The 26819-nt window shown below is 46.6% G+C and overlaps 1 protein-coding gene across 2 annotated transcripts in view; it reads right to left on the minus strand.

The window, feature by feature from the left end:
- Positions 1-565: 565 nt before the first annotated feature.
- ATL2 (atlastin GTPase 2) overlaps positions 566-26819 on the minus strand; it is a 77813-nt gene continuing 51559 nt past the window's right edge. The window contains exons 3-13 of one of the 2 annotated variants that reach the window (XM_069768990.1): positions 26679-26813; positions 24641-24745; positions 23177-23227; positions 22185-22241; positions 21904-21996; positions 14675-14813; positions 14438-14565; positions 13310-13366; positions 13154-13225; positions 6464-6895; positions 566-1840 (exon numbers count right to left, since the gene is read on the minus strand). In XM_069768990.1, coding sequence (XP_069625091.1) covers positions 1721-1840; positions 6464-6895; positions 13154-13225; positions 13310-13366; positions 14438-14565; positions 14675-14813; positions 21904-21996; positions 22185-22241; positions 23177-23227; positions 24641-24745; positions 26679-26813 — 1389 coding nt within the window. In that variant the 3' untranslated portion in view covers positions 566-1720. Of the gene's footprint in view, positions 2330-6445; positions 6896-13153; positions 13226-13309; positions 13367-14437; positions 14566-14674; positions 14814-21903; positions 21997-22184; positions 22242-23176; positions 23228-24640; positions 24746-26678; positions 26814-26819 lie in introns of both variants that reach the window. The other variant, XM_069768989.1, reaches the window with a different exon arrangement.

Raw genomic sequence — 26819 nt, forward strand, 5'->3', positions numbered from 1 at the left:
TACTTTTTCAAGGTAGTGTATCAGATGTAAAACGTAGAGGCTGTAGATCTTATTGCTTGCTGTAATACTAAGTCAGTGTCAGTCAGTGCTGGGGGTGCGGTTACAGCCATCACTCCCTATATAGAGCGGTTATTGAACCCGAGTCGTGAGCCTTCTCCCAAGACCAAAACCCAAATGCTTCCGGGAAAATAGCTAATTTACTCCTGGCATAGGGGCTATTCACCTGCAGATTAACCCCATATCTGCAGGTTTTTCGGTGAATAACCCACCCACACTACAGTTCTGTTTATATTGTATAATGACAGAGCCGCTAATCAGTGTTGGGTGAGGGGTTGGACTTTCCTGCACCTGCCAATTAGTCCTGTAGTGATAATCTCCTGCTGATAAAACACTGGTTGTATTGGAACAGAAAAGCACTGCCTTGTAAGTGACACATCGCGGTAATCAGGGTCTCTACTTTTACTTTATTACACTATAAGTAGTGTGTTAAATTATGCAACAGGGAGGAAAAAAAAAAACTATCAACAAATCCCGCTATATAAAGAAGACGCCACACGGCTTGATGTGCCATATATACAACAGATTTTAATCATACTGAAAATAAATTACAGGAAACAGCTTTCAATTTTAAACAGGACAAAGATTCACAACAAAATGCTCATTTTTCTTCTCGGCCCATTGGGTTGAGACAGCAGTGATCAAGGCATGTAATTATCACAAATATATCAAAATTTCAGATTGGATGATGCATTCACACACTTACAAGAGCCACAAACGGTCCCTGTGCAGGGACTCAACTTAGCCTACCACGGAACCAGGATTTGGCATGGACTACAAAAACTTGATACAAAATTGGTATTTATATTATTTATATATCATGTACATGCCCTATCTGTTCTTATATAGAAAATAACTAAACGCTGTACAGATGATTGCAACTTTCTAAAGCTGTAGCTATGCTAATGGATGGACCGATGCCCTCCCCCACCCACAACCCCCCAATAAAATTAACAGCATACAGTATTTACATAAAGGCAAAACTATGGGGGGAGGGAAAAAAAATTCATTGTGCTGGATATGCAACTGTTATGGCAGGTTTTATCAGAAAGAATAAAAAAAGAAAAAAATCCTTCCATACAGTAAGATAAATCTATGGATACATGTACACGAAAAAGGCAGTGAATCAAGCAACCAACTTAGGACGTAATTGTCTATCATAGATGACATTCTTAATATAACGGAATATAAATATTAAAATTATAAAATGAACATTACATTCATTTTTTTAAAAATAGAATTTGAATATTAAACGTAATTTCCCAAGAATGCTACGGAGACTTAAGAATGGCACAAGAATTTAACCTGGACACCAGGCCAGTGGTGCTCAAGCATGTAAGCCAAACCGTAAGCATTAGTGGGCCGCCATTGTCCTGGGCACACCATTCGAGGACGACTAGTGGGGCACCATTTCCCACACAGAATTTTGCCACTGGTGGGCAAAGCAGCTTCCATGACTGGACTAACAATAGTATAGATTTCTCGTGTGGGAAACAGATTTACGGCTGTAAATAATGATGTGCCATCTTCTACTACACCAGCAGTGGTAATTGTAAACTTTGGTTTATTTTATATTCATTTTACACAGTTCTCATTGTACAAAAAAAAAAAAAAAAAACTAACAAGCATAGATTAGGGAAGAATACAGCCATGGGAAGGATTGTCAGTCTGTCTTTAGCCGGGAAGCTTGAGTTACTTGCTCTGTAAGACCTGCCTTGATTGAGTTTGTCACAGTTTGTCTTATATTATCTTCCATGAGGGTATCACTCATTGGCTTCAATACCTGGTGTGTTAAAAAGATGCAAAAGAATAAAAAAAAAACAATAAAATAATGGTAAAGAAAATAGAAAACTAAAACAAATGCAACAAAAACGTAAAAATAAAAAGGCATGAAAAAAGTTGTGCTATGTGACACTTCTGGAAAGCAGTAGTGTATTTATATATGATGAGATCCCCATATGGTAGAGGTAAGGCAGCCGGTGGCTCTCCAGCTGGTGGTGCATGCGGGCCAGTTATGTACGTCAAGAGCTGGAGGGCCATCGGTTTCCTAAACCTGCCATGTAGAAACCAGATAATGGTATCATGAGCCCAGTACATCTGTTCTGCTAACTGCTCCAGTGATCAAAACCAAACACTTGAAAGAAGCAAAAGGAAAGAGTAGGCTTTAGTTTTTCCTCTTGTTATTATTCGATGACCTTCTGTGTCGCTGGGTAGACGGTAATGCCCGGCGGGGCAGCCGGCGCTTACAGACTTCATAGAGTTTGGAGAATACCTAGAACATGAAGTGGTTAGTTAGGAACAGGAGCCTAGTAGAAGAATGGATGGGCGAGTAGTTATAGATGGAGCATGAGGCACAATTCAGGAAGGAAAAGTTGTTTTTGTGGCGGCACTTTATATGATCGTCAACATTGGTTGGGAGTCGCATTAAATGAGAAGAAGTCAATAAAGTGACACAGAAAGGGCTTCAATAAATTGGCTAAAAAAACTGCTGTAAGAATCACAATATGGCATATTACAACTTGTTTAAAGACGACGACAGCAATAATAATGATGCTATGGCATCTACGAGACTAAAGTCAAAACACTAGGGTCTGGGCGTCGCACTAAAAATATGGACAGTTAAGAGTCTGGCCACTACTTTGTTGATGATGGCCTATCCTCAGGATAGGTTATCATAGCTGATTGGTGGGGGTTTGACACCTGGCACACCAGTCGATCAGCTGATGCCGGCAGTTCTCGGATGCTGCTGGAACACAGTAGCTCTTTCAAAACCGCGGTGGTTCTACCCCCCGATTCAAATGAAATAGGGGGTGGGGGTGCATTAACCGGCTACAACAGAAATCATGGCGCTGCTCTGTTCCGGCAACATCCGAGAACTTCCAGTCACCAGACAGCAGTGTGCTGGGTGTCGCACCCCCACTGATCAGACCGTGAGGCCCTACTTTAAGGATAAGCTATCAAAGAAAAAAAATAAAATAGTGGCCAAACCCTTTAAAAATACGGATACAATATGCCTGTGAAAATGAGACCTACTGACCGCTCTAATTTAGCATTTTCTTGCAAATATTCTTTAAAACCTGAACTCCTCCAGGGGCAGTTTTACATTATTTTGTACTTCCCTGGTGTATATGTTTAGAGGGGTAGCCCAAATGTTGAATTTATTTTTTATAAATGCTCCCTTTCAACAATAGTTTTAAGAAGTTGCATTGAGTCACTTTAAAATTTGGTCACGTTAACAGCACTTGTGCAAGTGGTGACAAGGGTGCCAAGGCCGCTGTGATTTACCTCAGACTGCCGGCATCGCATTCCAGCACCAGAGATGGACGCCAGCAGGGACAGCACATTCCGGGTCAGGTTATGTGCTCCCTGGTACCAGACTGTGTGGCATCACCCTACCGGGAGATTTTTAAATTTGCCCCTTTGACAGGCATCATGTGTCCTAAGAGGTGTCAATAAAGGGGTTTTACCATGAACAAACTAAATTTTAAGTCAACAGATGTTGAAATAATAATAATAAGTTCCACAATTGGATGCGATTACATATAATGTTCCTGTGCTGAGATAATCTTATACATGTGTCCTGCTGTGTAATGGCCGTGTCAGACTGTGCAGGGACATGATCTGATCATACCACAGCTCCTGGGCAGGGGGGAAGCAGAAGAGGATACAGACAGGACCGCATGGGATTTACAGCTGACTCATTCTTTAAGGTGAAACATTGCTTAAAAACAGTCAGTGACATGTTTGGTTTCACTGAAACAAATTAGCTGTGATCCCATGTTGTCCTGTCTGTATACTCTTTGGTGTCCTCCCCTGCCGAGTAGATGTGGTGTGATCAGACCATGTTCCTGTACAGTCAGACACATCCATTACACAGGCCTTAATTGTAAGTTTAATCTCGAGACAGGGATATATATATTTTTTTTTTTAATACGTCCAAATGTGGAACTTATTTTTATTCCAAGATCTATTAATTAAAACATACTTTGTGAGGGAATACTCCCGGTCACAGTCTTCCAGTTCCCGGTGCTGATCCATTGTGGCACCATGTGACTATCTGTGACCTGCCGGGTGGCTGCTTTGTGGTCACACTTTGTGACTCTTACACGCTTTCTGACTCTCAGACTTACACAGAGTAAGTGGCACGCCACACAGTGATCCAGCAGGTTACAGTAGCGGTCACGTGGTGCCAGCATGGACCAGCATGCATGCTAATACCTTCAGGACACTTAAAGTGTCCCTAAAAAAAAAAAGGGGGGTGGGGGAAATCACGGGAGTGGAACTTTAATACTACTACTATTCTCATTTTATAAAGTGGTTGAATATGGAGACGTTTTATGGGTGGGGGAAATCAGATCTTAAAGAAACTAGTTGACCTTAATTTGGGTTCTGGAGTATACGTTTTCATAATGTGGCAAATTCCGTTATTGTTTTCAGTCCTGAATTGTGACCCATGTAAGGAGATGGGACGTGACAGCACCTCACCTTCCTGGGACTCCTCTGTGCAGCACGGAAGAAAAGAGACATATGTAAGACACAGTATGTAAAGAAGAAAGATGGCTGGGATAGGGGAAACGTTAGAGCCTGACTTGGATGGAGCAGAAGACTGAACATTTGTATACAGGTGATACTGGGTAATCTTTCCTGCCTGTATACTCACCCAATTACAGAAACCCCTACAGACACTTACCGGAGCATTAAACATAAGAAATGCACAATAGAAAAAAATATTTCAGAAATCCCTCGGTCCTCTCCTAGGACACTATTCCAACTGTATAGAACTTCCTGCTGGTCCCTCAGATGCTTCTTAAGAAGTTGCCTTCTCTGTGATGTGGTGGGTTTCCTTGCAGGTGCCCTCCCGATGCCTTTTGTGATGGCTTACAATACGGGTGCCCTTTACCATCCTGCCACCTTTATATATGTCACATTCATATTCTGCATCACCTCATTGAAAACACGTTCATCCTCATATTACTCTAGGGAAGATTCTCCTTGAAGGACAAGGAATACATTTCCTCTTTGGAGACACACAATTTATCCAAGCCCACCTCCACGTATTTACAAAAATCTTATTAACATGGGAGTATGAGAGGAAACAGTATGGGATGGGTGTTGGTTGTAAGAGGTGGTCAGTCGGCCCAGTTAGGGAGCCATGGGTATGAATTCCTGGGTGGCACAAGTTGTTGCATACACCATGAGAGTCTCCTGATCTGGATGGTCCCATGTTGTGGCTGCCAGCCATGCCCACCTCCAGGGAGAATTAGGTGCATAAGTTTGGGGCAACAACAGCAAACTCACAGAATCACTCGTCCCTGCTAGTGGGGTCATCCTTGGTCGCAAGTGGCAGCCACATCATGGGATCTTGCACTTCGAACAGCGGCTCATTAAAACCAGTTAGTGCAGGAGATACATGAAACCATGATGCAATGGCCTTCACAGCACTTGGAAAATGACAGGTTACATGCCTGGGGGAAGGAAAACCTTCTGTCATTAAATGTAATCCTATTCCAGTATAACGTACGATGCCGACATTCTGCATGGAATGACGTGATCAGGAAGAAAGGTGGCAGCGGAGTGTCCAGACCAACATGACCACAGAATATTTTTCCTTTTTATATATAGACACTGGATGCAATATATGATGCTACTTTGGATGAGTAATTGTCTTTTCTGGCTCTGAAGTCCCTTTTTTTTTTTTAGTGACCAGAGGGCAGAATAAAAGTGAAATTGATAAAATATGGCTCTTCCTAAGGACACAACTTCGCTCATCATAATAATATTTGGGAAGTGATTCATCAAGATCTGTGTTGGAGTAAGGTCTATGGCGTAAAGAACGCTACCGCTCATCATTAATTTAGTCAAGCACTAAATAGCAAGTAGATGCCAAAAGTCATAGAATTAGGCTATGTTTCCACAGGGCGTAATCTCTGCACTTTGGACGCAGCGGATACCCAGCTCCGCCCAAAGCTTATTCCCTGTTGTACCCGTGGTGATTCCGGATGTGTTCATTGAACACATGCGGAATCACCGCATCGTATTCATAGACTGGGTTATTTATCTTGTGGAGACTGAGCGTCTCCACAAGATAAATAAAAATGCTGCTGTCTATAAAGACGCATCGCATGTCTGGTTATGCAGGGCCGCTGGATGCGGCCCTGCACGCATAGTGGAGATGGGATTTCATAAAATCGCACAGTCCAATTTGCAGCAAATCCTGAACGAATCCTTAACGTGGAAACATACCCTTAGTGCGAAAAAGCTTTGACCCTTAGTGTAGGGTCCATACTTTTTTTGGTCGCGGGAGATGGCTGAGAACAACACATAAATCTGCAAGACATTCAGGCATAGGAAACACCTACATTTTTGGAAATAAACACCACAAATTAACATTACCGGAGATACCAACCTGTTCCCAAATTATTTCAGCAATTTGATCTATTAAGGTTCCCAAATCCCGAAACTCTCCGGAGTACTTGACGTAAGCCCAGGTGCAAAAGGACAGCAATGCTAACCCCATGATCAGGTTACAAATGTTTGCTATAGAGTTCAGGCCAATGAAACCAGTCAGCCCTGAGATAATGTACATTGCAAACATGACGGCAAACAAGGTAGCCGGGGTACGGGCAGCATAGAAGATATTTTTGCCATCATTGTGTTTCATAAAGTTTGCATAGCTTTCTTCTATCTCGGCCTCCAGCTGATCCTGGTATCGGCGACAGAAATCCTCTCCACCCATCTTCTTCACAGAGCGGAACTGCTTGATGCAGCTTTCCTTCACATCCAAGTGCTTTCTTTCCAGATCTGCTGGGGCAATGTATGGCTTGTCTCCTCCACATACCTGCGGGTGAAGAGTGCTACAGTCAAACGGATCCACAGCCACAGAAGCAAAAGAGTCAGCATCTATAAAATTACAATATTAGACTACAGTACACAGTGTAAGGCCTCGAGAGTATACAGTCCTGTTAGAAGAAGCATAAAGGGGTGTAATACACCACTCTACAGAGGAGGCATAACGGGGACATCATACACCATTCTACAGAGGCATAACGGGGATGTCTTCCACCACTCTACAGAGGAGGCATAACGGGGACGTCATTCACCACTCTACAGAGGAGGAATAACGGGGACGTCATTCACCACTCTACAGAGGAGGCATAACGGGGACGTCTTCCACCACTCTACAGAGGAGACATAACGGGAATGTCATCCACCACTCTACAGAGGAGGCATAACAGGGACGTCATTCACCACTCTACAGAGGAGGCATAACGGGGACGTCATTCACCACTCTACATAGGAGGAATAACGGGGACGTCATTCACCACTCTACAAAGGAGGCATAACGGGGACGTTATACACCACTCTACAGAGGAAGCATAACGGGGACGTCATCCACCACTCTACAGAGGAGGCATAACGGGGACATCATACACCACTCTACAGAGGAGGCAGAACAGGGATGTGCTGAAAATATTTATCCATTCCAGGGTCCTCTGATGGAGTACAGGCTGTACTGTATGGCTATGTGCACACGTTGCGGATCCACAGTGTCTTTTCCGCATGGAATTGCATCAAATCTGCAAAGTGTAGCTCAAGCAATATTAATCAATGGCAATCCAGAATTGGTGTGCACATGCTGCGGAAAATTCCACTCTGATTCGCAGAGTTTTATTTTCCGCAGCATGTCAATTCTTTTTGCAGATCTGCACCCATTGACTTAAAAATTGAGCTAAAAATGTCTGCGGATTTGTGTTACAAAAACACTGCAGAAAGGAAGAGTGTGTGGGCAGAGAATGTGTGTGGGCGGAGAATATGTGTGGGTGTGCGTGTGTCTGTGGGTGTGTGCGTGTAGCCAAGAATCATTTGACGGGACTACTACTCCCATCTGGCTATGTCTGCTGTCACATATAATAGTGACAGCATGAGCCGATGATGGGACAGTAGTCCCATCATCCGGTGACTGTGTTCAATTGTAAAACAAAAAAAAACCAAACCATTCATACTCACCAATCACCTACCTGCAACAAAAATAAAATAATAAACCAACATATACTCCCTGTCCACCGTAGTCCATTTAAATGAGTGTCCGACGACGATCTTGCGTGTAGAACAGTCACATCGGGAGATGTGACCGCTCTACCCAGGCGCCAGTGATACACTGACAGGAGGTAATATCTCCCGTAGTGTATCACTGCCGTAAGAGTTCACCGGAGTTCAAGTTGTCGCTTGCGGCACCGCTGCTTGAGAAAATTCTCACACAGCGGTGCCGTGAGATCATGAACTCCGGTGAACTCTCAGTGATGCACTGCAGGAGCAATTAGCTCCTGTCAGTGCATCGCCGGAGGCCTGGTAGAGCGGTCACATCTCCTGATGTGACTGTTCTACAAGCGATATCGTTGTGGGACACTCGGTAATGGACTACGGTGGACAGGGAATATTGATGCTGGTTTATTATTGCATGCAGTAAGTATGGTAAGTTAAGTCTGTGTGATTATTTCAATTCAAGGACTTAATTCTGGCTGTGTCTTTATTTACCATATAACTATAGGATTAGTAATGGATAGGTGTCTTATTGATGCTTTTTAGTGATGAGCGAATATACTCGTTGCTCAGGCTTTCCCACGCTCGCTCGGGTGTTCTTTGAGTATTTGTTAGTGTTCGGAGATTTAGTTTTCCTTGCCGCAGCTAGATTTGTGACTACTAGCCAGCTTGATTACATGTGGTGATTCCCTAGCAACCAGGCAACCCCCACATGTACTTAGCCTGGCTAATAGCTGTAAATCAAGCAGCTGAATCAACAAAAACTAAATCTCCGAACACTAACAAATACTCGGAGATCACCCGAGTGTGTTCGGGAAAAAACGAGTATACTCGCTCATCACTAATGATGTGGGGTTGATGTACAATACAAAGGTGACATCAACCCCACAAATATTACCCCACTTGCCACCACTACAATGCAGTGGAAAGAGCGGTGCCAAGTGCCAGAATTGGTGCATCTATAAGATGCGCCATTTTTGGGGTGGCTGAGAGCTGTTGTTTTTAGCCCGGGGGTGGGGGTGGGGTTTGTGAGAGTATACATGGCCCCTTCCCAGGCTAATATCAGTTCGCAGCTGTCTGCCTAGTCTTTGCTAGTTCGATTTTGTAGGGGGACCCCATGTCATTTTTTTCTGGGGTTCCCCTGTAAGCTACCAAGTAAAGGATAAGCAAACAGCTGTGAGCTGATATTAATAGCCTGGGAACCTTTATGGCTATTGGCTCCTTCCCAGTATATTAACATCAGCCATCAGCTGTTGGCTTTCCCTCTGCTGGTTATTAAAATTACGCGGGAGCCGATGCAATTTAATTTTTTTAAAAATAAACAGATATTTCATTTCACGCAGATTTCTGAGGGTATCTTCCCACAATCAGTAAACGCTACGGGTTGAACGCTGTGGACCAGATGTTACAGTATAGTGGATGAGATTTCAAGACATCCCATGTCCACTATGCGTGCACTGGCACCCACGGCTTCTCTGCGGAGACGGACATGCGGCAAGTCTTTCCAGACTGCAGCATGTCTATTTATCTTGCGGAGACACTCAGTCTCCGCAAGACAAATAGCACCAGTCCAATGTATAGGGCGTGGTGATTCCACACGCTCCAATGAACACCTGAGTTCAAAAGCCAGGAGCGATTTGGATACAGCGGACATGTGCTGCGTCCAAAGCGCTGCCGATTAGTGACCGTCGGGATGTAGCCTAATAACAGTTGCTGTTTTGTTACAGCATATGTAGGTTAATTATGTTAATACTCCTACATAGGCTGGTGACTGTGTGTGCGTCTATATGTGCGTGCGTGTGTGTGGGTGTGGGCGTCTTCATTTAATATTAATGAGGGTATCTGGCTGAAGAGGTTGAACAAGGAAATGACTTTTTTGAAAAATAACTTTATTTAGCTTACAAATCCACATGAAAGACGAAAAATTTGTCTGCAATTTCAACTGCATTTTCTGCCAAGAGAGACAGAATCTGCGCAGAATTATTCACAAGCAAATCTGCAACGTGCGCACATAGCCTTAGAAACCAAATGTTTGCTAAGCCAACGACAAACATTTTCCCAGAGTTTGCTGTTTTTGTCTGATCATAAACAATACTAACCCTTGCAATAAGTGGTCCAAAAAGAATTATTGGGGGCGTGGCTTGCACGGGCTAGGGAGCAGACCTGTGTCTGGGGAGCTCCTGCTGAATCCCGTATTATTAGCGACTTACAGCTATCTTATTGAGAAGAAACTACTCTGAAAGCTATTGGAGGTTCCCAGGAACAAGATTCATCATGAAAAAGGCTACTTTATTGAAGGCACAAAGCATAAAGGGACTTCTTAATCCCAGTCATGGCCGTGTGACAGGCCCGCTTGTACAGGAAGACAAGAAGCTGCATACACTGGCGTCACAAAGTACTAGACCAAACCCGGCCACAAAAAGACCTCTGGACAGGCACGCATCCACAGCGGCTCCCATACCGAAAACCGCGGGTCTCACAGGCATCACCGCTGGAAACGGAGCTGCCGCCGCAGGTAGGCCCAAAGCCGCGGTCTCGCCTGAGCTGGCGAGGCCGAGAAGCAGGAGAGGGGAGGGGGCCCCGCCCACAGCTCCGCCCGCCGCGAGCGGCGACACCGCTACAGCGGGACAGAGCCGCATCCTGACAACCAAGGGGAGACCGGGCGAAGCGGTACCTGCCCCCACTAGACCCCCGGGTCCCTCCGATACACTCACCCGGTCCAGTGGCACATCAGTGAGAGGAAAAGGAGAAGCGGCACCGTTCGCGCCGAAGAAGCGGGAGAGAGGGGACGGAGGGATGGCCACGCCCACAGCCCCGCCCACAGCGCTCGGACCGCACTCAAAGGGAACGCCTAGAAGTACATCGACCCAGGACGCTCCAGCGGGGATCGCTACAGCGCCTGAGCGCTACAGCGTCTCGACCCGGAACGCCGCAGAGATCGGAGGGCGCCGCTCTGCTATTGCCGGCTGGGTCAGGGCACAAGGCAACACAAGGGAAAATCCTCGGACAGATGGGAGATAGAAGGGACGAGACCCCGCCCACTAATTACAGCTGCACGGCTATTAACATTGCTAAAAAACAAGCAGCAACTCGCACACTTAGATATGATGCCCCTGCTTTTATACCGCAGCTCAGACACGAATTAAAGGAGAAGCATCGATCCACAAGTCCGGGAACTCCACAAACCATACCCGAGGATAAGTCACAAATTAACCGCATTCCACAAAGCTCACTGTTAAAGAGCCATAACGACCAAAAAGATATGGGAGAGATACGCTCCACATCAAACACCCCACGTCCATCAATTGGTCCAGTGGACACAATGACAACTGAAGGACCTCCCACTAAAATAAATATGGACCGCATGCTGGATAAATTTTGCGAAAGGTTAAACGGAAAACTGGAGGAACTTATTAATCGAGACAATTGCCTTTTCTCTTTCAAATCACCTAACACAGGATCAGATGATATGGAAACAGCGTCTGAGTCTTACATAAGAGAGGCTTTGTCGTCCATAGCAGAGAGCATTTGCTCCTCAACGTCACCTTCTTCCGAATGCTCCCAAAGTGATCGCTCCTCATCCATAGGCGACTTTTACCCACCCTCTACATACTCATCTGATGCCACCGAAGATGATATCCCACCCAGGAGCCTAGATCTCCCACACTCAGTCAGTTCGAGGACTTCTTATATACTAGAAAACAAATTGGATATTCTACAAAAAGACTTAGACACTCTTAAAAGCAACATAGCTAACCTCGAAGACCACAGAAGGAGAAATAATATAAAAATAAGAGGAGTTCCTGAATCCATTAAACCGCCACATCTGAAAAACTATATCCTTAAAATGATCCACAAATTCATCCCTGATGCTAAGGAATCGTACATCATTGAAAAAGCTTTCCGAATCAAAAGACCTGCGTTTCTCCCACAGGACGTACCAAGGGACATCATTGTATCCTTTTTCCCGGCTTGGATCAGGAATAAACTATTCGATCTCCCCTCTGATAAGAACTTCCAGCTCTCCCCATACAGCCAATTATCCTTTTTTAGGGACCTATCCAGGGATACGCTGAAAAAACGTAAAGACTTTGCACATATTACTCAAGAGCTGAGGAGGGCTCATTTTGCATATTCGTGGTCCCCCTCCTCAACCCTTACAATAAAGCTTTTATCTGGAAACGTCCATGTCGCAAGCCCAGTGGAAGGCCTGTCCTTCCTACAACACCACGGCCTCAATCCTCCGAATACCTCCAGACATCGTGGCCTGCAATCCCGCAAAACATATAATGGTCCTGAATAAGATGTCCTGCCCTGCATACACTTTCTCCTATCATTACAAGCCTGCTACATCCAATAGATGTTACAATCTCTTATGATTAGCTTTAATCTTGAGCCAATTATTTACCGCCCTCACAGCCACAGGATCATCATAGATGTCTCCTGATATAAGTTACTACACACCGTACAAAAAGTTAAAACTTACAATAGGCCTTCATTTGCCACTATCTACTACTTAGCCAACACAATCTCAGTTACACACCCAATGAACCCCCATAATTCCACATTTATGATGCATCAACAACATGTCGTACCACTCTATACACATAAACATATTGAGCTACTTGTCAACTACCATGGTCTTAAATACACACCTACCGAACTTACCCAATACTAGCTATATACCAGCTTTGTACCATAACATGTTGTTCTATTCTGTTATGACATAAGCGTTTATAATACTTGTTACTTTACTGTGTTTATTTTACTCGACTGTATGATCGCCTATTTATCCCCCCTAATGTTAGGGGGTTTGTTTTTCCCCTTTTCCTTTTCCTTACCCTTCTCCCTCTCCCCCCCCCCCCCTCCCCTCTCCCTTATCTCTTCCCCCCCCCCAGTCTATAGTTGAAAACCCAATAAAATATTTTGAAAGCAAAAAGAATTATTGACCATGTTTGAATTTTGAGGCAACAGGTCCAGAGGTCTCTGGTTTTCTAGCAGCAGACAAGAAATGGGAAGCAAGAATGTGTAAGGGGGATTAATGCCTGTATCTTACCTGCTCCATGTATTTGCTGTACGTGTCTTTAGCTCCAGCGACAGCCGCAAGGTTATTGGCTTCAGCTGTGGCCTACAGAAAAAAAAAAAACAAGAATATATGTTTAAAGTGTTTGTGTCGGACAAAGAGAAAAACACTTTGTTCTTAGATGCATACCTGCAGCATGGACTTTGGATGGGGAAGCTCCTCTCCTTGATAGATTTTAATGTACGCCTAGAAATAAATGGACAATGAAAACTAGGATGAGACACTGCTGTGTGTGTGTGTGTGTGTGTGTGTGTGTGTGTGTGTGTGTGTGTGTGTGTGTGTGTGTGTGTGTGTGTGTGTGTCTCTGTGTTATATACAGACACTGCATTTTTCGTATATACAAACACATACATAATACATGTGTACACATATTACATAGTGTGCGCATTATATATCTATCTATATATATATATCCATGAAAGTGGCATTTCTCTTATACTGTTCCCCTAAATCTGTGCCTCAACATCAAAAGTCTGTATATTGGATAGCACACAATAGTTTAACCCCTTCATGACCTTTCCGAGTGTGGTGAAACTACAAAACAAAAAAATGCAATACCCCATTTTTCTTTTTAATTTACCATGCTCACTGAATGCTAAAACTGACTTGACAATGATTCCCCAGGTCAGTACGAGTACGCAAATATCAAATATGTATAGAACCTTTTTTATCTAAGTAGTGAAAAACAGAAAAAATTTGCGAAATTTGTAAAAAACAAAAACAGATTAATAGAAAGGGGGAAAAAAAAAACAACACAACTTATGTCGCCATTTTCCTAGACCCATAGCATCTCCGTATTTCAGGTTCAGGGGCAGGGTGAAGGCTTATTTTTTACAATCCGAGCAGATTTTTTTTTTTTATGGACACCATTTTGGGTTAGATACGACCTTTTAATAGTCCATTATTGCAACGTTACAGCAACATAAAAAACAAACAAAGCAAAAACTTAATTCTAGAGTTTAAATTATTTTTCTCGTTACGCCGTTTACAGATCTGATTAATTTACTTTATACTTTTGATAGATTGGACATTTCTGAATGCAGCGATACCAAAAGTGTATTTATTTTTTTAATTACTTTATTTTCAATGGGGCAAAAGAGGGGCGATTTCAACTTTCCTTTAGGAGACTTGAAGCTGCGATCGTCTGTGCTACACATAGCAGGGCTGAAGCACTATCTGTAGCAAAAATCATGATCTCCTATGAACTCCGGTCACAAGCTATAAAACATCTGCCGCTTACACCCTGCTTGTACTTACCTTAAAATATTCAAGGAGATCTCGACAAGTCACCTTGGAACCACTAATTTCCTTTTCTACCAAGTTCCCAGGAGCAAGAAGCAAAGGGACCAGATTTTGAAGTTCCTTCTTGAACTCGTCATCTATGTCTAACGTGGATAAAGTCACATTATTAAAAGGTTATAAAACTTGTGCTGGATGGATAGCTAGAATTTCATTACACCGGAGGCCACAAAAGTGCATTTGTCATGAGCTTACCTACTAATCTACCATCAAACGAAGGATTGGTTGCCACTTTAAGGCCAGGATGAGGCAAGAGAAAACAGCCAATATTCGTAAAACAAGAGTGAATGTGTTTCCTGACATTCTGCAGCTCCTCGTGTTGGTTTTGTTTTACCTGCAAGACAAAAAGGTACAAAGCATTTCAACTTTCCAAGTACAGAGGTTCACGCTTATCAATAGAATAGGGGATAACTTCCTGATAGCTGGGAGTCCGAAAGCCGGGACCACCACCAATCCCAAGACCATGGCCCTGCAGAGCGCTCTCTGAATGAAGCAGAGATTGAGCACGCGAACCTTACCTCCATTCATTCTCATCCGCACACAGCAAGTTATCACAAACCCTTTAAAAAGGAGCTGTCCCCTACTCAGAAACCCCTTCTCAATCCTCATGTTTCTCCCTTGTAAAAACAGGATTTTTGGTTGCTTACCGTAAAATCTGTTTCTTGAAGCCTCCATTGGGGGACACAGGAACCATGGGTGTATGCTGCTGCCACTAGGAGGCTGACACTATGCAAATAAAAAAGTTAGCTCCTCCTCTGCAGTGTACACCCCACCGACTGGCATTATACTCTTCAGTTAGTGAGAAAGCAGTAGGAGAAAAGAACAAGGTTGAAAAACCATAACCACAAACTTGAGAACTGTAAACGTGAGAACAGTCATAGAACAGATAACAGAAACATTGGGAGGGAGCTGTGTCCCCCAATGGAGGCTTCAAGAAACAGATTTTACGGTAAGCAACCAAAAATCCTGTTTTCTTTATCGCCTCTCATTGGGGGACACAGGAACCATGGGACGTCCCAAAGCAGTCCCACGGGTGGGAAAAACAGACTTCCATCAGGTCAGAGGACTCACCACTGCCGCCTGCAAGATCTTTCTGCCTAGGCTGGCGTCCGCCGAAGCGTAGGTATGGACCTTGTAAAATTTGGCAAACGTGTGGATGGAAGACTAAGTTGCTGCTTTGCAAAGCTGTAGGGTGGAAGCCCTGTGGTGAACCGCCCAGGAGGCGCCGACTGCCCGGGTAGAGTGAGCCTTAATCCCAGGAGGGGGCACTCTGTTCTTGACCCGGTAAGCCTCCAAAATTGCCATTCTAATCCAGCGAGCAATAGTCGCTTTAGAAGCCGATTGGCCTCTGCGCGTGCCATCAGGAATGACGAAAAGAGAATCCATCTTCCGGAAAGTGGACGTTCTGTCCAGATAGATCCTCACTGCCCTGACAAGGTCCAGCTTGTTCAACGATCGCTCCAGAGGATGAGTCGGAGCTGGACAAAAGGAAGGTAGAACGATGTCCTCGTTGAGGTGGAAGGTGGAAACCACCTTAGGAAGAAAAGAAGGTGGGGGTCGGAAGACCACCTTGTCCTGGTGAATGACCAAAAACGGAGGGCGGCAAGACAGTGCCGCCAGCTCGGAAACGCGGCGAATGGACGTGATGGCCACAAGAAAAGCCACCTTCCAAGATAAAACTGATAGAGGAATCTCCCCAAGAGGCTCAAAGGGTGAAACCCTCAGAACGTCCAGTACCAGGTTTAAATCCCATGCATCCACAGGGGCCCTGTACGGCGGGACAGCGTGGGCTACCCCTTGAAAGAAGGTCTTAACCTGTGGCCGAGAGGCCATGGTCTTCTGAAAGAGGATGTAAAGTGCAGAGACCTGACCCTTCAGGGAGCTAAGAGCCAGGCCCGAATCCAGTCCTGCCTGAAGGAAGGCCAAAAGAGAAGTCAGGGAAAAAACCATAGGCGGAACGCGGTTGGACTCGCACCAACGGAAGTAAGCCTTCCAGGTACGGTAGTAGATCCTGGAAGACTAAGGCTTCCGAGCCTGAATCATGGTGTGAATCACCCGGTCCGAAAGGCCGGATGCTCTTAGAACCGCGGTCTCAACAGCCACGCCGTTAAACTGAGCAACCGAGAATTCGGGTGGCAGATCGGACCCTGGGACAGCAGATCGGGCCTGTCTGGAAGGCGCCAGGGAGCGTCCGCGAGAAGGTTGACGATCTCCGCGAACCAAGCTCTCCTGGGCCAATCCGGGGCGATCAGGATGACCGGAACCCCTTCCGCTTTGATCTTCTTCAACAGTTTGGGAAGTAATGGAAGGTGGGAACAGGTAGGGCAGCTCAAACTGTGACCAAGGAATGGCCAGAGCATCGACGCCCACTGCGAGAGGATCGCGGGACCTGGAGACGAACTGCGGAACCTTCCTGTTGATTCGAGACGCCGTGAGATCCACATCCGGAGTCCCCTATTGAAGACAAATCTGATGGAAGACCTCCGGATGCAAGGACCATTCCCCTGCCGCGAGGCCCTCGCGGCTGAGGAAGTCGGCGGCCCAGTTGTCCACGCCGGGGATATGCACCGCGGATATCACCGGAACCGTTGCCTCTGCCCAAAGGAGGATCTTTGATACCTCGGTAAGGGCCAAGGAGCTCCGGGTCCCCCCCTGATGGTTGACATATGCCACAGCCGTGGCGTTGTCCGTCTGGATCCGGACTGGAAGGCCCCTGAGGATCCTTTCCCAGTGGAAGAGGGACAGAAAGATGGCCCGAATTTCGAGGACATTGATTGGCAGAGATGACTCCTGCGACGACCAAACGGCCCTGAACCGTCAGGTGCCGAAAAACCGCACCCCAGCCGATCAGGCTGGCGTTCGTTGTCACCACCTGCCAGTGAACTGGAAGGAAGGACCTGCCCTGGGAGATGAGAGGTGACGTCAGCCACCAGTTGAGGGACCGCTTGACCCGAGAAGAGAGTCTGATCGGCCGATCCAGGGAGAAGACAGACCTGTCCCACTGAGACAGAATGGCTTGCTGAAGGGGTCGTGAATGAAATTGGGCGAAGGGAATCGCTTCCAATGTAGCTACCATCCTCCCCAGAACCTTCATGACCGAACGGAGGGAGGGAGGCCGAGGACCCTGGAGCAAGCGTATGTCCCGACAAAGAGTGGATCTCTTGTCTTTGGGAAGGAGGACTCTGGTCTGACGAGTGTCGAAAAGCATGCCCAGAAAGATGATGCGCTGAGAAGGAATAAGGCAGGACTTCTTCCGGTTGACCAGCCACCCGAAACGGGCTAAGGTGTCGAGAACAATGGACAGGCTTTTGTGTGCCTGAGCAAAGGACGGAGCCTTGATGAGGATGTCGTCGAGGTATGGAAATAGGACCAAGCCTCTGACTCTCAAGATGGCCATCAGCGCCGCCATGATCTTCGTGAACACCCTCGGCGCGGTTGCGAGACCGAACGGCAGGGCGACGAACTGAAAATGATCTCGTTGCACTGCAAAGCGCAGGAAACGGTGATGTCCGGGAAATATCGGGACATGGAGGTAGGCGTCCTGGATATCTATTGAGCATAGAAATTCCTGAGCCTCCATGGAAGCAATTACTGAACGAAGGGATTCCATCCTGAAGGGTCTCAGGCGAACTCTCCTGTTCAGCATTTTGAGGTCCAGAATGGGACGAATTTTGCCGTCTTTTTTCGGTACCACAAAAAGATTCGAGTAGAAACCCGTGAAGCGTTCTTTTTCTGGGACGGGAACGATTACCCCGGATTTGAGCAGAGAAGCGATGGCTGTGAAGAAGCCCGGAACTAGAGCGGGATCTCTTGGAGGACGGGATTGGAAGAAACGATCCCGGGGTCGGGAAGCGAACTCTATTTTGTATCCCGAGGATACAACTTCCCTGACCCATGCATCCTCTACTGCGGAAATCCAGACGTCCCTGAAAAGGAGTTGACGGCCGCCCAACCTGGGAGTTGGGCTGGAGTCTTGCCGAGAGTCATGCCGAGGTGGATCTTCCAGTCCTGGGCCTGGAGGATCTACCCTGGGAGTAGCGAGGACGCCAGGACGGAGTGGGCCTAAAGGACACCGCCTTCTTCTCTTGACGTGCCTGTGGCCTCTGTTGTTGCTGGGAAAAGGAGTTTGACGCAGCGAAGCGACGAAAAGGCCGAAAGGAGCAAAATTGCCGTCTAGGAGGAGGGCGACGAGGCTTAGCCTGGGGGAGAAGGGAACTTGTACCCCCGGCGGCGTCCTTAATGATTTGGCCCAGCTGGGAACCAAAGAGACGAGAGCCCTGGAAGGGCAGACTAGTGAGGGACTTCTTAGAGAATAAGTCCGCCTGCCAGGCCTTGAGCCAAACGGTCCGGCGGATGGCAACGGCATTGCTGGAAGCCTGAGCCGCACAAGACGCGACATCCAGGGAGGCGGAGACCAGGTATTCACCAGCGTGGGAAATCTGGTTGGCAAGTTCCGCTAATTGCGTGGGAGGCGCCCCGTCCAGGATACCTCGCCGTAGATCCTTGGCCCATTTTGAGATGGATTTTGAGGCCCAAGTGGAAGCAAAAGCTGGACATAGAGCCGCTGAAGCCGCTTCAAAAGCAGATTTCGCGAAGGATTCTATAACTATCGTTAAAATCCTTTAGAGATGCTCCGCCGGACAGTGGAAGCACCGTGTTGGTGGACAGCCTGGAAACAGGGGGATCCACCGAGGGGGAGACCGTCCAATTGGCGGTAAGTTCTGGTGAAAAAGGATATAACACCCCCAGGCGTTTTCCCCTCTGAAAACATCTGGTCGGAATCTCTCTCTCTCTGGACAAGATTTCCTCGAATTCAGGATGAGGAGCGAAAAATTTAGAAGGTGGTTTGGCCCGTCTAAACGAAACCGCCTGATCTGCGGGTTCCGTAGAGGGATCCTTGATGCCACAGGTTTGGTTTATTGTCCCAATGAGGTTCTGGACCGTCTCACTCATGGTGGCGATTTGGTTAGGATCCAGCTCCGAAATATCCTCCGAGGGCGCATCAGATAATGCCTCGCCTGACTCAGGAGAGGAGGATCGGTGGGACACCAACCGCGGGGGAGGGCCATGCGGCGAGATGGAACGAGAAGAGCACTCAGACCGACGTTCCTGTCTGGACCTTTTGTGGCTTATCAAGGAGGGCTCGGGCGGCAGTTCCTGCGACCCGCTGGCCACGGCAGGGGTCTGCAGGGGTAACAGATCCAGCGCGGACACCAGGGTTTGAGACACCCGTGTTAAATCGGCCACCGATTGTGACAGAGAGGAGGCCCAGCCTGGGATGGGGGTATCACTCTCAGGCGGAGCAGCCGGGGGATCCTGGGAGGTGGGAATAATCGGGTTGCTGCAGGACTGACACAGCGGGGAGGACTGACCTGAGGGAAGTTTGCTGTTACAGGACGAACATGCAAAGTACGTGAGCAAGGCAGAAGATGAAGAGGTAGGGGGGCGAGAGCGGCCCCCTTTAGAAGACATTTTGAGAGGTCCCTGAAGAAAATGCCAGTGGGTTAGGGGACAGTGGGGCAGAGGGGGGTGTCAGTCTGCAGTGCAGCTACTCACGGACCCGGTCCTGGAAGATGTCCCACTTGTCGATGGAGTGCCCAGAGGAGCTGTATTCAGCGCAGATAGTGCAGTGCCCACAGAAGATGCGTGCGAAGGTGCGGGTGCGCTTGCAAGAGCTGGTGCTGCTGCAGGTACAAAGCGGTGCGCACACCAGACGAGTGTCCCAGGAGGAAGGGGGCGGAGCCAGACGCAGGGGCGCCGGTAGGCAGGGCACAGTAAGTCGGGCGGGAAAAAGCCCGCCCGCAGAACCGGAAGTGAGGGAGCCGAAAACCGGAAGTAGGCCCCGACTGAAGCCGGGGCCTAAATTAGGAGCCGGCGGCCGAGGAAAGGAGCCGCGGCGCCGGAATAGAGCGCCCTAAGGGAGAGAATGACCTCCTGCGGCGCCAGAGCGGAGCGCCGCGACAGCCTGCAGGGCTGCCGCACTGTGGATGGTGCCCCATGAAAAGCCGCAGCGCCGAGTAGTGCGCCACAGGGGGAAACGTATGGCAGCCTAAAGTGCAGACATATAGAAGAACAGCGCAGCAGCCTGTAAGGGCCCCGCGCCGGAAAGAAGGCAGAGGGCCGCCGTATCTGAATAGGGGGAAGAGGTGCTGACTGGGGGGAAGAAAGCGCGCCTACGGATGTCGCAGCGCGACACAACAGTCCCGGCCGCGTCACTGTATGGACGCAGGCGATGACAGGTATGAAAGGGTCTCCGTCTGGGAGCCCCTAACAAGACCCCCCCCTATAAAAGATGTGGGATGGGATGGGGGAAATACTCACCTAAAACATCCCACGCCGATACTAACCTGACAGGAAGGGTATGAGACGTCCAGGGAGCTGATGGACGTCCTAGTCTCCTCCAACCGACAGGCTCTGGTGGGCGAGTGGGTGGGAGACGGAGCCAGGACCGGACTTCTAAGCACGCTTGTGTGCTAGGATCTTGGTCCTGGTGAGGGATCTATGAGGATACGGGGTGGCAGTACACGCCGTACTCATAGTCCGCTTGTGGGAATACAGGTGTGACTGCTCACCCTGTATCCCTCCGGGAAACCTGAAAAGGAACGATGCACATTGAGGTAGATAAGGGTCTAATGAAAGACCCGTGTCCACCTCCTACTGACACTAAGCTAAACTGAAGAGTATAATGCCAGTCGGTGGGGTGTACACTGCAGAGGAGGAGCTAACTTTTTTATTTGCATAGTGTCAGCCTCCTAGTGGCAGCAGCATACACCCATGGTTCCTGTGTCCCCCCAATGAGAGGCGATAAAGAAATAATAACCCTTACACTCCTCTCAGATGCCAGCAGCACTCCAGCAGTGTGGCAGTCTCTCTCGGGGATTGCATAACATTATGTCACACAATCCCTGAGGCCAATCACCTGAATTCACTTTCCCCTCATAAGGAAAAATCACACACAACCCGAGGAAGTGAGAGCTGCGGCTCTCTCATTTCACAGGATAGATTTGGTTTGTCATAAGGAGAGTGAAGCCAGTGCTGATGGGCAGCAGGGATCACATGACAACGTTACATGATCCCCGGGAGAGCCAGTGTCGACACTGTTAGAGTGGAGTATAAGTGTTATCTTACAAGGGAGAAACATGAAAATTGAGAAGGGGTGTGTGAGTAGTGGAAAAACCCTTTAATGCTTCAACTTTGTTAGATGACATGCTCTTGCTATAGGTGGGAAAAAAAGAAAGATTTGAATCTATTTACTATTATGTTCCCACAGAGACATTATAAAAAATACAATTCCAAGTTCTATGACTGTGATGGGAGACTAAATAGACTGTAGTAAGGGGGGGAAAAAAAAATCAAACCTGAACATGCACAAGTGAAATGTTCCAGCAAGTGGACTTACAAGACAAATCAACATGGCTTTTTACCTGCAATCGTTTCTCCAAGAAGAGTTTACCGCCCTCTAATCCATATGGGTGTTCATACGGATAGCTCCAGTCTCGGATTAAAAACATAAGAGTCTGTAACAGAGATACACAAATACAAGCGTGAGGCTGGAAGAGCGGGAGGGTATCAGATAAACCATCTAGGAATCTACATTTTAGCAGTATTTATTAATGGACCCTGGCCTCCCTCTTCTGTACAGAGTCATTAATCACACACCAGGATCTACACATAGAAGCCGGGAGACATGCAAGAGGGAGCTCACCTGAAAGGGTTTCTTGTAGATTTCTTCCATTGCAAGACGTCCGTACTCTGTGAAAAGCTGGAAAATAATATTTGCGGAGAATTGAGAGATTATTCGTCATCCCTCGGGGATGTAAGGAGGTTAGCGTTTCAATTCCATAGTCCTCTCATTTATTGAGCTCAGGGGTGGAAAGTGTGTGAAACCAATGAATCCATTATAAGACTCCAGGAACGTAAATGACATGTGTCTTTATATGCATTGTAACATTGGAGGAAAAACCTTGTGTAAAACAAGTAGTCAACAAGCGAGCGTTGAGCCGTAATTCAGGATCCATTTTTACAGATCATGGAAATATTCAGAGTCAGTGATCAATAAAAGGCTCTGCTCCGCTCAGAAGTCACAGGAGTGTTGGAGGAGTAGAAGGGTGTCACCAACAAGCAACGACGCGCTCTTCTACTCACTTCACCACTGAAGCCCTGCGACCTCCAAACGGAGCAGGTATTGGTTCTGGAGCTGGTGCGGACCTCTGGAGCCCCCACGCTGGATCCGTGGGGCTGCAGGTAGCAGAGTATGCCTTGTTTTATTATTTTAGAAGAATCCATGCCCAAACAATTTTCTCTCCTGTGTCGGAAAACCCCTTTAACTGTTTTATTGTTACAAACACATCGTACTGCCGACGGGAATCCAAAATATAAATAAAAAATAAGCCACTGAGCAAACTAAAAAAGTACTCCTGCTAAGCAGACCCTCCCTGGGCAGCAGACCACCACAGGACCCTTTAAAATATATATAGCCTCTGTCTGATTCATAAGGGCCCATGGGAACGTTACCACTATGCAGGGAGCTTCTCCCGAGGCCGATTTGCAGTTCTTGCAAGAATGCAATGAGCACTAAGCCTCACCTATATCCCAGGGTAAAATGCTGGCTATAAGGTATCAATAGAATCTATAACATAAGCCAATTACACGGCCTGACCGTCTACTATGTATGTATGGCCGGAGGAAGGGAATTACCTGTAAATGCTGGAGATCATCTTCTTGAATGTTCTGTGACAAATTATAAACCTAAAAACCGGGAGGAAGATCATTAGTTTAATCCTATGAAAAACACGAGACAGACTGCAATATTGTGATCTCTAAAAGGGTTGTTATCCCTATCAATAGAATGGGATACAACTTTATTAATCGCTGGGGTCCAACTAATAGCATCCATCGATCATGAGAACGGGGCAACCCAGAGCCAAGTCTGAAGGCTCATTGTCTATGTAATGGCCAATAGTACCATAAAGTAGTAATAGAGTAGAGGTGCACATGCAGAGTCCCATTCTTGACGTTAGTGGGGGACTCAATGAGTTATCCTCATTAAGGCAAATATTTTAAACAACATTATAAAATACTATGGAAAAAAAATATAGAAAATAATTATATGTATACACATACTCCACATCATTGAAACTGCAACATCTGATCATTGAAAAAAAAAAAAAAAAAATATATAATAATAATATATATATATTATTGCACACACGTAAAGCACCACTCTCAGACTTGCATTGGTCAGTGACCTCCGGCTCGCTCCATGAAACACTGGAACAGTCAGCAAACTGCTGGAGACCAACAGAAGCGGAGGCAAAAGCAAATGATAACGGAGGAAGGCGAGGATCAGACAGGGGACTTGGATTTTAAGCACCACTCTAGCAGTAAAAAAAAAAAAAATACTGCTGGGGTGGTGCTTTAAACGCCTTGGTATGATGGAAAGCCATTGTGGTGCAGAACAAGACAGCAATGGAGGCTGGATAGGAGGCTTATCTTCTTCAGAAACGACTCCCGCTTTTGTCTTGAATGCAATGATAGCAGGAGGTTGATCTGGAGACCACATCATGAAGAGGCCTTCACAATGGAACGTCACATGGGGAACATCTCCTGGGATTATGGTACGGGGTAGTAATGTGTATGGTAGCCGGACCTCTAGTGTTCATTCCAAGCATATTAACAGCTCAGAGTTACATTGATTTAGTCATGGAACCAGTTATACGGACATTTCTCCAAAGCGTCCTAGGAGCTGTGTTTTCATGAGGACAATGCCCAGTAAGTTGCTCATACCCCTAAACAGCCTCTGTGGCCTATACGTACTACCATGGCCTGCAGAGGTTTCAGATTTGTCTCCCATAGAGCACATCTGGGACATGGTTGGTAAATACAAAAGGCAGCTGCCAGCAGTGGATACTGATGATTTGCCTGCCTTTGTACATTCAGCGTAGTAGAACATTCCTCAATAACCTCATTTAACATCCCAAGGTAGTGTTAGTGCATGTATTAATGCAAGTGGTGCTCATACTCAATATTGAATAAAGCGACAGGTTCAAAATGATGGTTCTATTTTTACATCACTAGCATATCATACACATATGTACATACATCCTCAAGAAGACTTATGTTACTTTTAGTTCGGACATGAAATATCAGAGACCGTGGTACCTGAACAGAGCTGGTCATTGTGCTTAAGGCAAACACCGTTGCACAATCTTTAATCGTTGACTGACTGTCAAAGGCTCCCTGAGTGTCCATGAGAATAACCGCGATCTGGTTAGAAGAGACAAGAAAGTGGGGAAAAAAATAATCAAAGGGAGTTGTTGGAAAATATCAATATATTTTTAGTTTGGGCTTAAGCAATATATTTTTAGTTTGGGCTTAAGCTTTTAAAGTCAGTAAAATTGTGGGAAGAGGCACTAAAACCTAAACTGGCACATATTCCTCCACATTTAAATGCGGAGCTAGTTCTTCTGTCCATCCAGCAGGTGGCAGCACGACATGACCCTTCTGCTGCAGCGATCCCTCTGGAGTATCTCAGACACATGCTCTCTATATGACTGCAGCAGCCAAGTGGAGTTCCTATTACATACGATACATGAAATAAGTCAGCGAGGCACGATGATCAAAATAAGCCACCTAACAGCCGACTGCACATCAGCATACAGGCCAAGTGGGGCTTTAAACAATATCGGACTGTACCTGAAAACGTATTTAATCCAGCAGTAATAGAACTCAAAATATGAAACGGGTAACACAAAGCGCATTAAAAATATATAGTTAAAGGCCATGCACCCTCCATTAGATGGGTTATCGGTGCACCTTATATTGATGATCTACCCTTGGGATCAGCCGTCAATATCAGATTAGCGGAGCTCAGACACCCATCACCCCAACTGATCGGCTGTTACCTACAACAGCGCGGACGGGATGTAACCAGTGTACAGAGCTGACCTGCACAGCTCCGGTTCTAGCCGAGAACTGCAGGTCAGCTCCTATTTAAAGGGACTGTTGGCGCAGAATGACTGTTCACACCAGGTACAGGTGCGGCCAATCACTTAATGACACCTTCCCACCTGCTTGTTTTCTCTCCGTCTCCACCCTCCTCGGATTGCTCCATAAAGCCGGAGCTGTCAGAGATAGAGGGCAGGTGTATCTAAATGATTGGCCCCGCCATGGTGCACTGAGCGTCTGGACTTGGTTTGCACAGTCATTCTGTGCCGACACAGTCCCTTTAAGTGGACAGGAACTGATGTGCTGTCCTAGTCAGCGGCCACTATACATCGATCAGAACAGTGCTGTTATCCATTCAACGTTTAGAAGGAACGTATCAGGTCAGATAACACTATTAAACCTGCAGATATAGGGTTAATCTGCAAATTAATAGCATTAGGAAGGTACTCAAAGTGCAGCTGCTGGGAGAAAATGAACTTTATTCCTCCCGGGAGCAGCCAGCTTTTAGTCATACAGCTGTGCTGGTGTGGCTACCGTCACTGCTCAGTACACGGTGGGTGGTGGCTGTAAGCACATCCTAACAGTGCAGAGGCTGTCAGTTAAAGTGACGGCGTGCATACAGCCACCACCCACAAGGCTGTGAGTGATAACTGTAGCCGTGTCAGCACACCATTATGACTGAAAGCCGGCGACTTCCAGGAGAAAAATGAATTTCCTCCCAAAAGGCACACTTTCAGTGCTTCGGCCGGGCAGCTTTCGAACGCCATTAACCAGCAGCTTAACCAGTCATCTGCAGGTTAATAGGGTTATCTGATCTTACAGGTTCCCTTTAAATATGACTTCCGCATGATCGAATCGTACATAAATGGTGGGGAAGTTCGCCATCATACCCCCATCGATCTGATACTGATGATGTATCCCAAGGGTTAATCATCAATATAAAATGCCACAACATATTTACTGATGGATGGCAGCTTGCTCATTTAATAATGTGCACGGGGAACGTTTTCATGTCTTGAGCTGGGCTTCCACACTTCATTTCAGATTACAGTGGTCACTTTAATATGGATGAAGGAGGGGACGCGTTACTCGGTCAGTAACAGATTAGCGTTTCCTGTCTCCATGACCAGAGAACAATTACTAGTAGGAGGCTGGATATGGGGTGCGGACCTGCCCTTCCTGTAATCCGGTAACACAAGCGAGGGTGTCACATGGAAAACATTAAGAATACAAACAAGGCTTTTAGAATTACCTTTGTTCCATCAGGTTTCTCAATAACAAAAACTTCACTCCAAATCTGGATGCCAGTGGTCTCCCGCTCACATCCGCCCCGCCACGTGAAACCGGTCAATGGCTCATGGCTGCCACCAACCCAGTTTGTATAGTTCTGAAA

The sequence above is a fragment of the Ranitomeya imitator genome, chromosome 5 (assembly GCF_032444005.1).
Source record: "Ranitomeya imitator isolate aRanImi1 chromosome 5, aRanImi1.pri, whole genome shotgun sequence".
NCBI lineage: Eukaryota > Metazoa > Chordata > Amphibia > Anura > Dendrobatidae > Ranitomeya > Ranitomeya imitator.